Source organism: Nomia melanderi, chromosome 7 (assembly GCF_051020985.1).
Source record: "Nomia melanderi isolate GNS246 chromosome 7, iyNomMela1, whole genome shotgun sequence".
NCBI classification, from domain to species: Eukaryota; Metazoa; Arthropoda; class Insecta; order Hymenoptera; family Halictidae; genus Nomia; species Nomia melanderi.
This window is the reverse complement of record NC_135005.1, coordinates 8752535-8766512: the sequence shown is the minus strand read 5'-3', so window position 1 is coordinate 8766512 and position 13978 is coordinate 8752535. Positions and strand designations below refer to the sequence as shown.

General features: G+C 37.6%; 1 protein-coding gene across 4 annotated transcripts in view; it reads left to right on the top strand.

Moving 5' to 3' along the window:
• Positions 1 to 13978, top strand: part of LOC116424171 (UPF0489 protein C5orf22 homolog) — a 749516-nt gene that overhangs the window by 582513 nt on the left and 153025 nt on the right. For all 4 annotated transcript variants that reach the window (XM_076369573.1, XM_076369575.1, XM_076369574.1 and 1 more), the window contains one exon: positions 7178 to 7293. In XM_076369573.1, the coding sequence (XP_076225688.1) occupies positions 7178 to 7293 (116 nt within the window). The remainder of the gene's footprint in view (positions 1 to 7177; positions 7294 to 13978) is intronic.

Genomic DNA, 13978 nt, shown 5'->3' with positions numbered 1-13978 from the left:
ATGCTCGGCTCTTCTACTGCTAATAAGACTAATATCTCTGACAACAAGTACATTCGTAACTGACCGCAAAAGATCACTCAAACCTTCCAAGTTATCCAACAAACGAAACGCCCAGCAATTAGAAAACAAGAAAATGGAAAAGAGAGAACAGAGAAAGTTCATCCTAACGGCGGAACAGGTCGTCGCAGATTTCCACGTATCTTGGCCCCTGTCTTGACATTTATTTTACTTGTCTTTCGAATCAGCCACGGCGATCTTCACGATCGCTCGTAGGTACATAAATCAACGGGGGAATAGCGACGATCGTTCCGTCATGAAGCGACCTTTCGGTCGGACGCGCGGGCTCGTTTGCAGAATTTATTGTCTTATGTCACACGAGGCCGTGTTTATTACGGTGAAGATCAATTTTTCTCAGATCGCGAGTTCTCCGTGACCGCGGCTCGCTGGGCCCAATTGTCGATCGACACGGCTTGATCGCACAATTAGGGCTGATCCACAGAGCACCGTAACGGCTGCACCTTTCGGGTTGATGCTCTATTAAAATTCCAATATTCTCAAATAGATGCTCCGCTGCCAGACTGGCGGAAAGGTGTGAGGTTAAATGATCAACAGACGATAAGGCTAATGAGCTATAACGATCCTTTCTCCATTTTACTATGCCCCCGTTCTCGACGCGGTTAACCTTTATCCGCCCGCAATTTTCAGAGCCCTTGTTAAACGACTACTTTCTCTGCCAGCCATTGTCTAATTCCTAATGATAGGCCAGCTGAATGCACATTCTACTCGATTTTCATCAACACTGATGCTTTTCTGCTTTGATATATTCACACGTTCACGGCGTGTACCAACGGCGGTACACAGGTAATTTACAGCGTTAAAGTAAATTAACATTGATAATTCGTTTATTTATGAAATTGTTTATTAGTATTTACATATAGTTCGCGATTGAAGTCAGGAAACTAGCGTGATAAAATGAACTGCAATATTCTTGTAAATATTGCTTTGTTATTATTATGGCAGTTTAGTAAATTGAATGAATTGTTGCTTTACAAAGTATTCAGTTTTGTGAGGAATATTCAATTCGAATTTGAAGACTTGTGCTAAAATTTCTTCGTATGATTCGTCTCTCAATTAGTTAAAGGAAATCATCTCATAATTTCAATGAAGACACCGAATATTTTATATAACGATCAGAGTCTCTTAAGTATAGTTTACGTCAAATATTTATTTTGATATGTCCTATAGGTTAGTATCCAAATAAACAAATTCTTTCAATTCCGATAAATGTGTCGCTGTTAATTACCAAAGTTGTTCATTTGTATTTATTCGAGCACACCGAGAATAACATCATTGTCAAAAATGCAGAACGTAGAGCGACCATACGCTTCCATAAGTAACTATCCACAACAACCTGCAACCATTTACATATTCCATCGTAACGCACGCGAAATGCCAATAAATCATCGAATCCAGGCGCCGGCCATAACAGACAAATCGCTTTCGAAAGTGAATGAACGCCGCTGATTTTTCCCCCGAATTCCCCGGCGAGCACGATTTTTCCCATGAAAGAAAGAAGGAGTGTCTGAAGGACGGCTGGCCTGAATTTTTCGCATTAATGCCGATCCAGCTTTACAGCTTTATCCCGTTGCTTGCAGTCCCTGTTCGAATACTTGTTCCCGTCGTACAGTTGTAGCAAACGGTATATTACAAATCGTCTCGTAAATTACATTCTTTTGTCGTGCCCGCCACGGATACAAAGGAGGAATAAGACATACGGCGAAGGTGTCGATGCTGGTAGTAACAATAAGAATTACGCGACGTCTTTTGAAGCCGATCAAGATGAATGGTGTGTACCCGATAATTATTGCCGATCGCGCCGCTAACCGGGAATAATTCAATAGAAATCTTTTCTCTCTTCTCCCCCCCCCCCCACCATTCTCTTTTACTTCTGTCCTGTCTCATTAGCATAATCATATTATTTCAGCGCATTCTAGGCGTGTGTAGGCCGATCGCGAGTGGGATTAACGAACGGTACATACTCCCGTCGATACCGACCACTGGAATTCCATCCTACGGTACTGGGTGAAGGAAACCCGTGGAAATACGTGGGAAACGGCAAAGGGAAATGCGTTTACCTGCATCGGCACTCGTCGACCACTATTTATTGACTGGAAGTAGTTTTCCATGTAACTGACACCGCGTTAATAGAACGCGTTTGCGGCCTGTCTAGCTACCAGAGAAAGGAGACCTAGGACGTGAGAAATAGAACAGTAAACCTGTTACAGATGAAGATTTAGAATAGATAATTAGCTGATTAAATCTTTCATTATCGGTCTACCCGAGTGTTCCGTGGAAGATATACTGTACAAATGAATTAGTACATCCTCTTCGAGTGTTGGATGATTAGATTCGCTTCTAGCTTTGCTACCAATTGCTTTTTATTAATTGGACAAAATTTTTGCTGCTTAGTGTAGATTCATTTTTGTCGATGCTAATATCGATGCCTTGGTAATCAGTTTATTTAAATCATATTGTGATTAATGTAATTTTAAAATGTAAAATGTAAAAAGGAATAATTGGTGGATCGGAGGACTGAAGCTAGCCGTCAGCTAAGGCTTTTTTGAATGAAATCACATTATCTGTAGGATAATGTAATAGATGCTTGCATTTGAAATTCAAGTGTTACATTTATTTAAATGTGAAGGTCATTAAATAGATATAGATCGTAGTTGCGTCAAATTTGTAGTATTTAAAGTTACTGTAACACGTTGCAGTTGGATTCTTATGCAAGATATCATGTAATTTGTGGTTTTATTGAAATTGTTTTCATTTTACATGAGAAATCTAGATGGAAAAGTTGCCAACTACGGTGCACTCGATAAATTTTCAATTTCCATTTTCTCCAAATTGCGAAGATAAATGAAGAAAATTGTATTGTATCTGTTTAAATTAATTTTTTAAAGAATAATTTAGAATAAGCTGAGTTTTTCCTAAGGTTAGATACCAATTTTATTGTGATCGTTACTACGACTGCTAACAAGATCCATTTCTTGAATTACATTTTCCACGGAGACAATTGATATTCTCGTTTCTCGAATTACACGTTTGGGAAATTACGTAGCACAAGACTGTGGATCGCCGGGTCGCAACAATTATTTCATGACAGGTGTAAACACTGGCATTACGTTTTCCCAGCTCGCAATTACCGCTAACTCAACAATATTTACTGCAAGATTTAGTGAAATCACTATTTTTGTCGAGCACCGAACCGTAATGTATACTTAGTAATTCCTGCCCACATGCGTATTGCGAAAATGGCCATCCGCTTAGTAATTCCCTTTTCGTTTCGATAACAATCCTGGAAAACTAATCGGATAATGATTTTTTACTTTAGGAGAAGTATTTCAACAGATTTACTTTTACTGTTATTCGTTGTAGTATAGCTTGAATAACATCGTGTAGTATCGTGTTCACATTTTCCTCCATGAATATGTATATTTATACATATATAGGTACATTACTTATAAAACGTTTATGCTCGGTCAGTTGCATACGTAGTTTCAAGTGTAAATACTTAGTATACAATGATATATTGACAAATGCTTATGTGGTATCAGCGTAATATGTTTGTTAATATTTTTATATAACTTTAGAGAATCTATGCTTATCTTCTTTTTGAGGGATTTTATGTGAGTAATTTATTTAATTTTAATACAGCTAAATGTTATCACAAGTGGGTCAAAAAGGTTAAGCTCGTAGATCGCATGAAACAATACAGAATTATATTGATGTCTATTTGAATGTTAATAGATGCATCTACATCATACTTTTATATTCCTACTATTCTACTGTGACACTCTACTATGTTGACAATAGTAGGTAGATGCTCATTTCTATGAAAGGACATAAATTGGAATTCTTCTTAGGTGACATTTGAATGGAATGAAAAATTAATATGCACGTCTACATTTCAATACAATAGGCATTCGCTGGAAATGTTTTAGATTAACAAAACATTAATATGTATTAGCAAGCGTACTTATTCTACGGATATACAGGGTGTTACATTTGATTTTGATACCTCAATCGCATCATTATTAATTAATACTCGTAACGACAAATTGTTCAGAGTTGAACAGTTTCTGGGAAATGTATTATGGTTTTATTGTATTCTTTAAAGATGTACGAGAAAAGTTCATCTAAAGATCAACTTATTTACAATGAAACAATAGTTGTTACTTTGACCATGTTTCTTCTGTTTCTACCATGAAGTTCCATTGAATCATACTATTAAATCATATAATGAACAATTCGAAACATTCTATTTGTAGCAAGTTGTATAAACAAAACGTGTACGCCTCTAAAAGGTATAACGTTCGATTCACAAGCTGATATGAATTTTTCTTGTATCCAAGGCAAAGAAAATTCTTCGCATTCGTTCTCCTAATTTAGCAGCCCCTGTGCATGTTCAGATTATAGAAGACTGCGTGCAATCTGCTATATACCGGGTACAGATGCTTCTTTATAAAAAAAATAACTTATCGAAAGCGATAGCTATGAATGCAAAACTCGCGTCGTCTCTTCTGAAAATGGTATAGGCAACCATCGTTGCCAACCTGCTGAACATTCAGACAGAGCGATAATGTGGACGTGGGAGAACTGGCGCTGAAGAATGCGTAATTGTTTTGAAAGAGATCGAGCTTTGTCGTCTTTCGTGTAGGACGTGTGAAAGGCGACGTAGCCTACCGACGCGCGCCGCGTTAAATATCGAGGACAACTTCGATTTTTTTCATAGATTAACCGATCGCCATTATGGTCCCTTCTTCTTTCACCGCGTTACTATTCGATTTCTATTAATTATTCCTTAGATATTCTTCTTAGATATTGTTGAGTAATTAACATACTCTGTACTAAGTGAATTATTAATGATCTTGTCGTCCCATTTCATCAGTTAAAATAGACACATATGTTTTTATTGTTGTAGAAACGGAAAACTCATCGAATTATGTAGCTTTTATGAGTTTATGTCGAACCATGAATTCTGTTGTTTGTCATTTTTGAGATACACAGTAAATATTAGTGACAGAGGATTGAAATGAAAAAGGATCGAAAGTGTTAAATATTGTTCATTCGGAATTATTAAAGTTTCTTTTAAAACTAATCATTAATTAACACAATATAATATACTAACGCTTGTTACTAATTTCAATTTATCAAGTTCTACACTGCACCAATTTTATTCGCCTTATTACATACATTACATAATTAGCTAGTAACCCAATCGTATTCCCTCTCGAAATGAAAAAATCAAACTAAAGAGAACGCTTAACACGAACCATTAACAAATCTCAAACGAGCTTTCAACGAAACCATTTCGCACCGAGAAACCAAAATACTTAGATAAAACCGTCGCATGTCATTCATTAAAGAATACCCAAGAATACCAACACCATTCCACTAAATCACACCACAATTCGAATTAAAAATCCACCGCATCAACGAATTTCGAAATTTAATGAGTCCCGCATGAAACAGCGGGATCCCAGAAGACGAAGGCTCTTTTTCATCCACTTAGAGCATCACGGGGAAAGGATCCATCGATAAGGGAAGGTAGACATGCAGTCTGCTTGGCGACGAGGCAATTCGAATTTTCGAAACAAGATGTATCTGATCGCAAGAGGCAGTCGAGTGGAGACACCAACAATAGGGATTATTAGCATTGGCTGAGCCGACTTCACGTTGATATTGGTCTCTGGAGGGCCGACATATTGTAATCACGCGGATATATTGTGCTCGTGCAATGCACGTTCGCCTAGTCCTCTCCACCCACCCTATCCTCCGCATCCACCTACTCCATCCCCTCCGTCCTCATCGTTGTCTCCTCCTCCCGTCTCGTTCGCCCTCTGCCTGTTCCTCCGGTAGCCGATCAATGCCCTCTTCTCCTACCGATAACTCGATAATATTACACGCGAAAACCGCTTTCGATGTGCTCGCCCAGTCAGCGAGCCACTTGTGCGAGCAAATAACCAGTTATCGGAAAACCGATTTTATTTTCGAGGGACGCTGCCTTCGATATATTTTCCTTTTTTCATCTTCCTCCGCCTCGTCGCTACCTTTCGACCCTTTGTCTCTACCCATCAGCGTGTCCCTTTCCTCCCTCCTTCCTTTGTTACGTGTACCTCGTTGGTTCCAGCGGCAGTGTATGTATCGGTACACTGTCTAGAATAAAACTGTTTTTCGCGTTCAGCGGGTTGCGAAAATCTTTTCTCATATTTTCAATGACTATGTTGATTGTTCTGGAATGGACTGCTCGCTTGATGGAAAAGTGTCCGATACATTGAATGGAAAATGTTGGAGAATGTTATTGGGAGATGTTGACGTTAATTGAAATATTGTTTTGTTATTGTCCTCTAGCATATGGATTTTATATTGGTAAGAAACTGGATGTAAATATTTACTTTAGTTTATTTTACTGGTTCAATATACTGGGCAAGGGTATTGCAATTATGTAAATTACAGCGTGTATCGTAACCATTTTTGATACATCACGTGACAATAACTTATTGGAAAGTTTCATAAATTCTTTTAGAAAGGATAAATATCTAGAAAATATCATAAGGATATTTATCCCAATACAAACAGTTAAAGAAATCAATTGAAAACTCAATTACACGTGTTACCAATAACCGTTTAGTACACTAACACTTTCGCAGCTAGTCATTTATTCGTTCCAAGATACAATTCATACGAAAACAAAGAAACTGTACGAAATAAATAATAAAAATCCACTGACCGCGACATTTATCATTTCATTCCCATGAAAGTCAAAGAGAAACACGGTTCAACCATTAGATCTTCACGTCGCTGCCAGCTTACGGCGAAAGCTCACCCTTCGTTCCACAAATTCTGACCCCATTTACGAAGGACGTAGCGCCATTTCAGAATCATTCCGCGTTAGATTTGTTTCTGCCCGTAACAGCCACTTATCCATTTCTTTCCGTTCCCGCGCGACAGACTTGAACCGTGAAACATGATCACTACCAGGAAGGTCAGGGACCGTCGGCCCTTTGCTCGACGGTGATAAGTTCAAGCTATCAGCGGCCATTGTATTTAAACGGCACAGTTAACCGGGAATCACGGCTCCGTATCGTTGCAATCGGTCGCTTTCTCGTTCCAGGTTCTCAAAGAGGCGACCGCAGCGCGAGAAGATCAAATCAACGAATTAGAAGAGCTCTTCAACTATTTGGACGACCACCGGAGCCTGAAGGGTTACAACGGCGAAAAGACGGCGCGGTGAGTTTGCACGATTTTCTACGTTTTATTAGACGCCCGAGAACCGCGGTGATTTACATCGGCCGCTCGTAAATCAAACGGCCGGTAACGGGATTAAAATGAGTTTCGTCTGACAGAGAAAATTGAAATCCGTAATTGGATTGTGCCGCGCTGGACGAGTTTTATTGGCGGCCGATGTTTGCTCGGTGTCAATCGACGAAAACGGGGGCGAACCGTTTGCCCGTCAAATCGCGCGGGAATCGAACCTGCGTCTACTATTTCATTTCATTCTCGCTTCTTTTCTTTTAGAGAGCATGCGTAACGTCTTGCGTTATAATCAGGGATTGAGAACAGTTATGATATTGTTTTTGGTTTTTGAGATAGTTATGGAGAACCGAAATAAGTCATGACTGTTACTTGGTATACCGGTTTTGAGCTATATCTGTTTCCAAAATGGTTCTATGACTGTTACTTTCCGGTTCTCCGTAACTGTTTGAAGAATTGAAAAATAATAGTTATAGGACTGTCTACAAGAATAAGAACCAAAACCGATGTACTGAATAACAGCTACGACTTATTTCGGTTCTTCATAACTGTTTCAGCCGGAACCGACACGTAACAGTTTCAAATAGTTATTTTCCGAACCTTTTCAATACCTGTTTGTGACTGTTCGATTATATCTATTGTCGATGTTTCCGTAAACGGACAATTTCAGGTTCTCAGTTATTGTATAGCAGGTAGAATTTTGTTTCTGCAAGAAGTTTTATCATTTGATTGATCAAATTCAATTTTTAGGAAACTGATTACTCACATTTATCAATTTTCTATACATTTGTTGAAGTTCTAATTTAACTTTCTCTACGTAATTGTAATTTTTGTGGGTGAACTTAAAATGGTTTAAAAATAATTTCGATACTTTATTATTATCATTCATATTATACGTACATGTAATATCTTTTGTACCCCAAGAACCGAGGAAAATATTTGAGCGGCTTACTTGAATGGAACACCCTATATATTCTATAGGGGATAAATTTTCAATTTATTACTTAATGTCAACAATATTTATTAACATTAAATATTCTTCAATGAGTTTTAATACAACTTTGGTAGTTCATACATTAAATTCGCGACTAATGTCACGAGTACCATAAGACACAAATATATATATATATATATATACACTGTCAGTCAAAAGTTTGAAAACGCTTGATATGTAACGTCACAAATTAAAAATGACATATCTTCTACACATATGAACTAAAATAACAAAAATGGTCTATCTTTCCATTTGACTACTACATATGTTCATGTACTTTATCATACAATAAATTCTCCAATAAAAGTTGTTCACAAAAAATGAATATTTTCTTTTTAACCGATGTATTGGTCCCAACCTTTTGACCGACAGTGTATGTGTTAAGAATCAAGAGGCAAAGATTAATGTCCTCACGAAAATGGAAGGGTTCAAATTAGCATTTTCCTTGCTTCCGTTCGTTCATTGAATTTCTAAGTATTCCTATTTCGACAAGTATTTTCTAAACCGCCATTGAAACGATCTGCCCCGCACTAGCCTGAGATCCAGTATCAAGAGGGGGAAAAGAAGCGAGGCTGATGCGGAAGCATCGGCAAGCCAAAGATCCTCCGGCACAAAGGGCAGACGGCAAAGAAATTGCATTGCATGCTAAATCTCGGACGACGTTGCAACCGCCTAATCAATCTTCAATCGGCTCGATTGATTCTCTCCTCTGCCGGCGACTACTCGGTTTCATCGCCTCTTTCCCTGCAACCTTACCAGTTTCCCATCTTCACGATCTCTAAGAGCTACGTCTTGTACACAGTTTGTCCGAAAGGTTCCCAGAATGAGATTTCTACGGGTTGTGGTGTTCTTTGTCGAGAGATATAAATTTTATTCAACTTTACTGAATTTTTTATCAACTATTTCTTAAACGAAGGTTTCGAAATTTAAAGAAGGTACGGGCAATTGTACATGGTATGGAACTGTGTGATAGTTGAAGGAAATAATGGAATGTTCTTCATTTAGAAATATTATTATACAAGAATATTATTATTAACATTAAAAAATATTACAATGAATTCTAAATGAAGTTAGGTATATAATTCGTGAAATATACGTTTGCGCAATGGAAAAGTTTGTATTATAGTACATGAAATAATGGTTCAAGGATTCAGACAATTTTTTCCTTTTAGTACAACTATATTGTTATACAGTTGAACAGTTGAGAACTATATAATACGTTATTAATCGTGTGATTATAAATATAAAAAGATGATATCTATATCTTATTAAAACTACGATTAGCTAACTTCATAAAACGAAAAGTGGAGAAAAGTAATTCAATAGCTATACAATGATTTCCAAAATTTCCCTTTAAATAGAAAATTAAATAATCATTATAGAACGTACTTTACTTCGTTATTACAGATGTAGCTAACTCCAAAATAATTTTTATTGTTATTGCAAGTTTTGCATAGACAATAGAATTTTTGTTACTTCGTGGTATCACACCCAGTAACAAGGAAATTTATTTTTAATATGAAAAGTCAAGAACCAATGAATCGTTTTAACGATCAAATCTTTTCATATTAAAAATAAATTTCCTTGTTACTGGGTACGATAGCACGAAATAACAAAAATTCTATTGTCTATGCAAAACTTGCAGTAACAATAAAAATTTAAGTCACGAACCAATGAAGCGTTTTAACGATAAAATCTTGAAAAATTCAAAAAGCGGAGTTAATCGATTTAGCAAGTGAGCCATTCAATTGTTTTTGATCGTTGACTACGACTGATTGTGATCAGACCGTGCTATTCACCTCTAGTGTGAATCAAGCCTTACTATAGATCTCGTGCGTCTCCGAGGCGAGGACGATCTCCCGTCATTGTTTTCGTCTCTCGTTGCAGACTTCGTCGTAACCGTCGACCCCGCCGCCCGTTACTCTCAAACGCGCGCATAAATCCCTTTATGAGCGTTGTGTCACGAATTCACGGCTTGTCGCCGATTTTATTGCCCGGCAGATTGTTCGGTATTCTCGTGGCTTTTACGCCGGCAAACACGAGTATCGGAACTTCCGGCATTCCCGTCTGTCCAGCCGGTGAAAAAAGCGCAAGGTGCAGACGGTTCTACGTGAGTAATGTCGCGTTCTGTCGAGATCCTTCTAAATATTGAAACGTACAGCGACGTATCGAGTAATCGCTAATTTTTATTTTCATTCTTCATCCGTTCAGATGAAGACAACGTAGCTTTATCAATCTTGGAGACACATTCCTTAGGTAAACTTCGATAAGGCCGTTGTAAATAATTAAACTGACAGATTTATTAATTCTGATCATTAACACTAGATTTATGGACATTTATTCTACATTTTATTCTATCGCTCCTAGAAGACTACATGTTTGTTCATACAAGTCACGGAAATTAGAGTTTCAAGAGCAGATTATTATAATATGTATTTGCATAATTGCAACAATCGAAATTGATTTGAATTGTTACGAAATAATGCTTAAGAAATTCAATATCCGTAAAACTGACGGGTTCCGTAAATTAAGTGTTAAGTTCATAATTTTTTAATTTACGAATTTTCAGGATTAATTTTATAATTTTTTAATTTATAAATTTTTATGATTATTTTTATCATTTTCGAATGTACTAATTTTTAATATTAGCTTTTCGATTTTTGAATGCATCACTCTTTAATATTAATTTTTTAATTTATTACTTCTTAATATTGATGTTATAATTCTTCAATCCATTAACTGTCATTATTAATTTTATAATTTCTCATTACTCGTTTCATAAATCTTAATACAATATAAGTCAGTTACGTAGCTAGACAATATTACCGCAATTCAGACAACGAAAGCAGTCATTCAGTCTGTTTCTACTCTAGCTCGCAGCGTACACACGAAAGATTTACAGACTCGCGTGATTCGAAGCACTATCTCCGTGTGTTGATAATTGTCGCGAATTAGTTCCGTAAATCAGTCGATTGCCTTTGCCACTGTGTCTGCATTTCTCATTCTTTTCCCGTTCTCCTAGTTACCTCACCGTTTACCTTTTTTCCACCCTCGCAGTCCTTCGATCGTGAGAATGGCGTGATCGTTTCGCGTAAATAACAATTAAACGAAACCCGTGACGCATTAAGACGAACTTTCGCCGCCCCCAGTCGCAAGCCCAATGGTACTCGTGTATTATCATAGCAAGCATAAATCCCAATTACCCGCCTACGGCACGCATAATGATTGATAATTAACGGTAAACGTCAGCACCTCCATTTTGTCTCATTTCACTTTCGCCCGAGGTGATTTCCGGCGTTCTCGCTTTTTTCGTCGCTTTCGCAGGAGATTCATGGGGAATTATGTTCACGAAGGTGTATACGCATAATGGGAAAATTGAAACAAAGAGAAATTAATAGCGACTCGCGGCGTGTTTCTGATATACGCATTTATTATAACATATTATAGCACTTTCGAGCCAACTCCACTAATCGAAAGTGGTCAATTACTTGTTAGACAGCTGATTATTCCCAGGAAAATATAATTTACGATACAATTATATAAAGCAATTCACTATGTTCGTTTGTATCTACAATAACACGATAATATCTATCAATTAAACTAACGTGATCAATTCAAAGCGATTTGTACTTCGAGTTCACAACTGACATATTCGTTCACCATATGGTAACGATAATATACTTAACACTAGAACTACCGTACCAAAATGACTGATTTCGGTTTACTATTTCACAATTATGGATATTGAAAGCACCGAATATTCGCAATGCTCTTGAAAATAAATAGTTCCACTTAAATACTACAACGAATGAAGAAAACGGAAAACAATTTATTGTTACAATTTTTATAGAGATTACATATCAATCGTATTAAATGCTGAGCAGTTCTAACGTTAACAATGAGATAAATAATTAAACAGATCGTGGCTCTCAATTTTCTAGTATTACCTCAAACAATACACGTCTCGTTTCGATAAAATTCAATTCAACTCGCATTAGAACCGTAACCTAATACGATTCCGCGGGGAATCATTTTCCTCCGGCATTCGCCGATTCCCCTTTTTCCGCTTTAACGCGAACGGAACGTGTTCCCAAACCTTTACGCGGATCGTTACGGAAACGTATTCCGTATGCACATGCATAAACGGTCTCATTAAATCACCGGTACACGTTACTGATTAAGACGATTTAATTAAAGGCCCCGCGCCGCTGCGCTGATGAAAACACAAAGAATCGAATACGGCTTTGCCGTTTCACTCGTCAATTACAATTACGAAGATTTCCGTCGGGATAAGGAGCGCGGTATCGTTTTACGTATTCCGCGTTTATCGCAATGAAACCAATTTAAATTTCCCTCGGTGAACCGACCGCGACCTCCTCGCGCGCGGAGGTATTCATTTTCAACGAAGAACATACGGACACGATTCTTCCGGAGCGCGGGCAGCATTTTCCGTCTGTTGTTTGTACCTACGCAACCACGGCCCCGTGGAACAATTAATATTCGACGCGTATCGCCTAAGTTATTGAGTAAGAACAGGACTTCCGCTGTGGGATCGGATCGTCGGGGGCCACATACGCACCACCGAGGTGCGCGCGCACACCTCCTCAGGAATCGGAACTGTCGGTGTAACCCTCTGCTGCCTCCGATTCACCGTGCATCCGCGTACGATCGGTTTGTGAACGGATTACCAAATAGGCGCTGGCTGCAACCGCTGCGAACGCTGTGATTCGTTCTTCGTTGCTTGGACGAGGAGAGTGGGCGGGAGAAAAATGGCTAGAGGATAAAATTATTTTACCCCTTGCCCTACGATTAAATCCTTTGAATGCCAATGAGCGATATATCTGCGAAAAGTAGCGAAAAGTTTGTTTTTGATTTTGTTAGGAATAGAGGAAGTCCAATGTGTTCTTAGTATTGTGTGCCAATTTTATGAACTTTAGATCAAAGTCGACTGAAATATAAATGTTTGTTTATAATGAATTATGTAATGCATTGGTATTTCTTAAATATGCATGGAAATTTCCTTTGGCTATCGTAGGGTTAATTACGCAGTTGCACTTGTTAAAGCGATCTATCGTTAACCCTCGGAAGTTTTACACCAGAGATCGATATTTTTCAGTGAGATGTAAACGACATTCTTTGAAACTAAGCAATGAAAAAATTCGAAACTAATCAGCTTTCATCGCGTAAATAATGTCGTTTTCTATGCCAACTTCTATTGCGAAGAATTAATATTAGTATTGATCATCATTGCGTATGACCTTTTCCCATTTCTCGATTCATTTTTTAATGCCATTTTTAAAATATTACGTGATATGTTTTCACGTGTGCTTTAGTACATCCCACAAACTGTGACCTTTTATGTTCACCCCTTGTTCTATGATTTCCTTCTCAACAGAGTGATCGATACGATTACATTGTCATTAATAATTTATTGGAAAAAGAGACAAATTAGGTATACTTTATGTCTATGTTTGAATTTAAATGAATCGAATAATACTTATGTTTGTTAAATCACGTTGAAAATTTTTACTACAAGTCTGACACATTGTTATAAGGCAAAGGGTTAAGGAAATAGGTGGGCAACCTTTGCTGTGCCTAAGGAAGAAAAAAGGTTAAATAAACATAGGTCAAGAAACTCTTCCTTTCCTTTATAATTTATATTTCCAT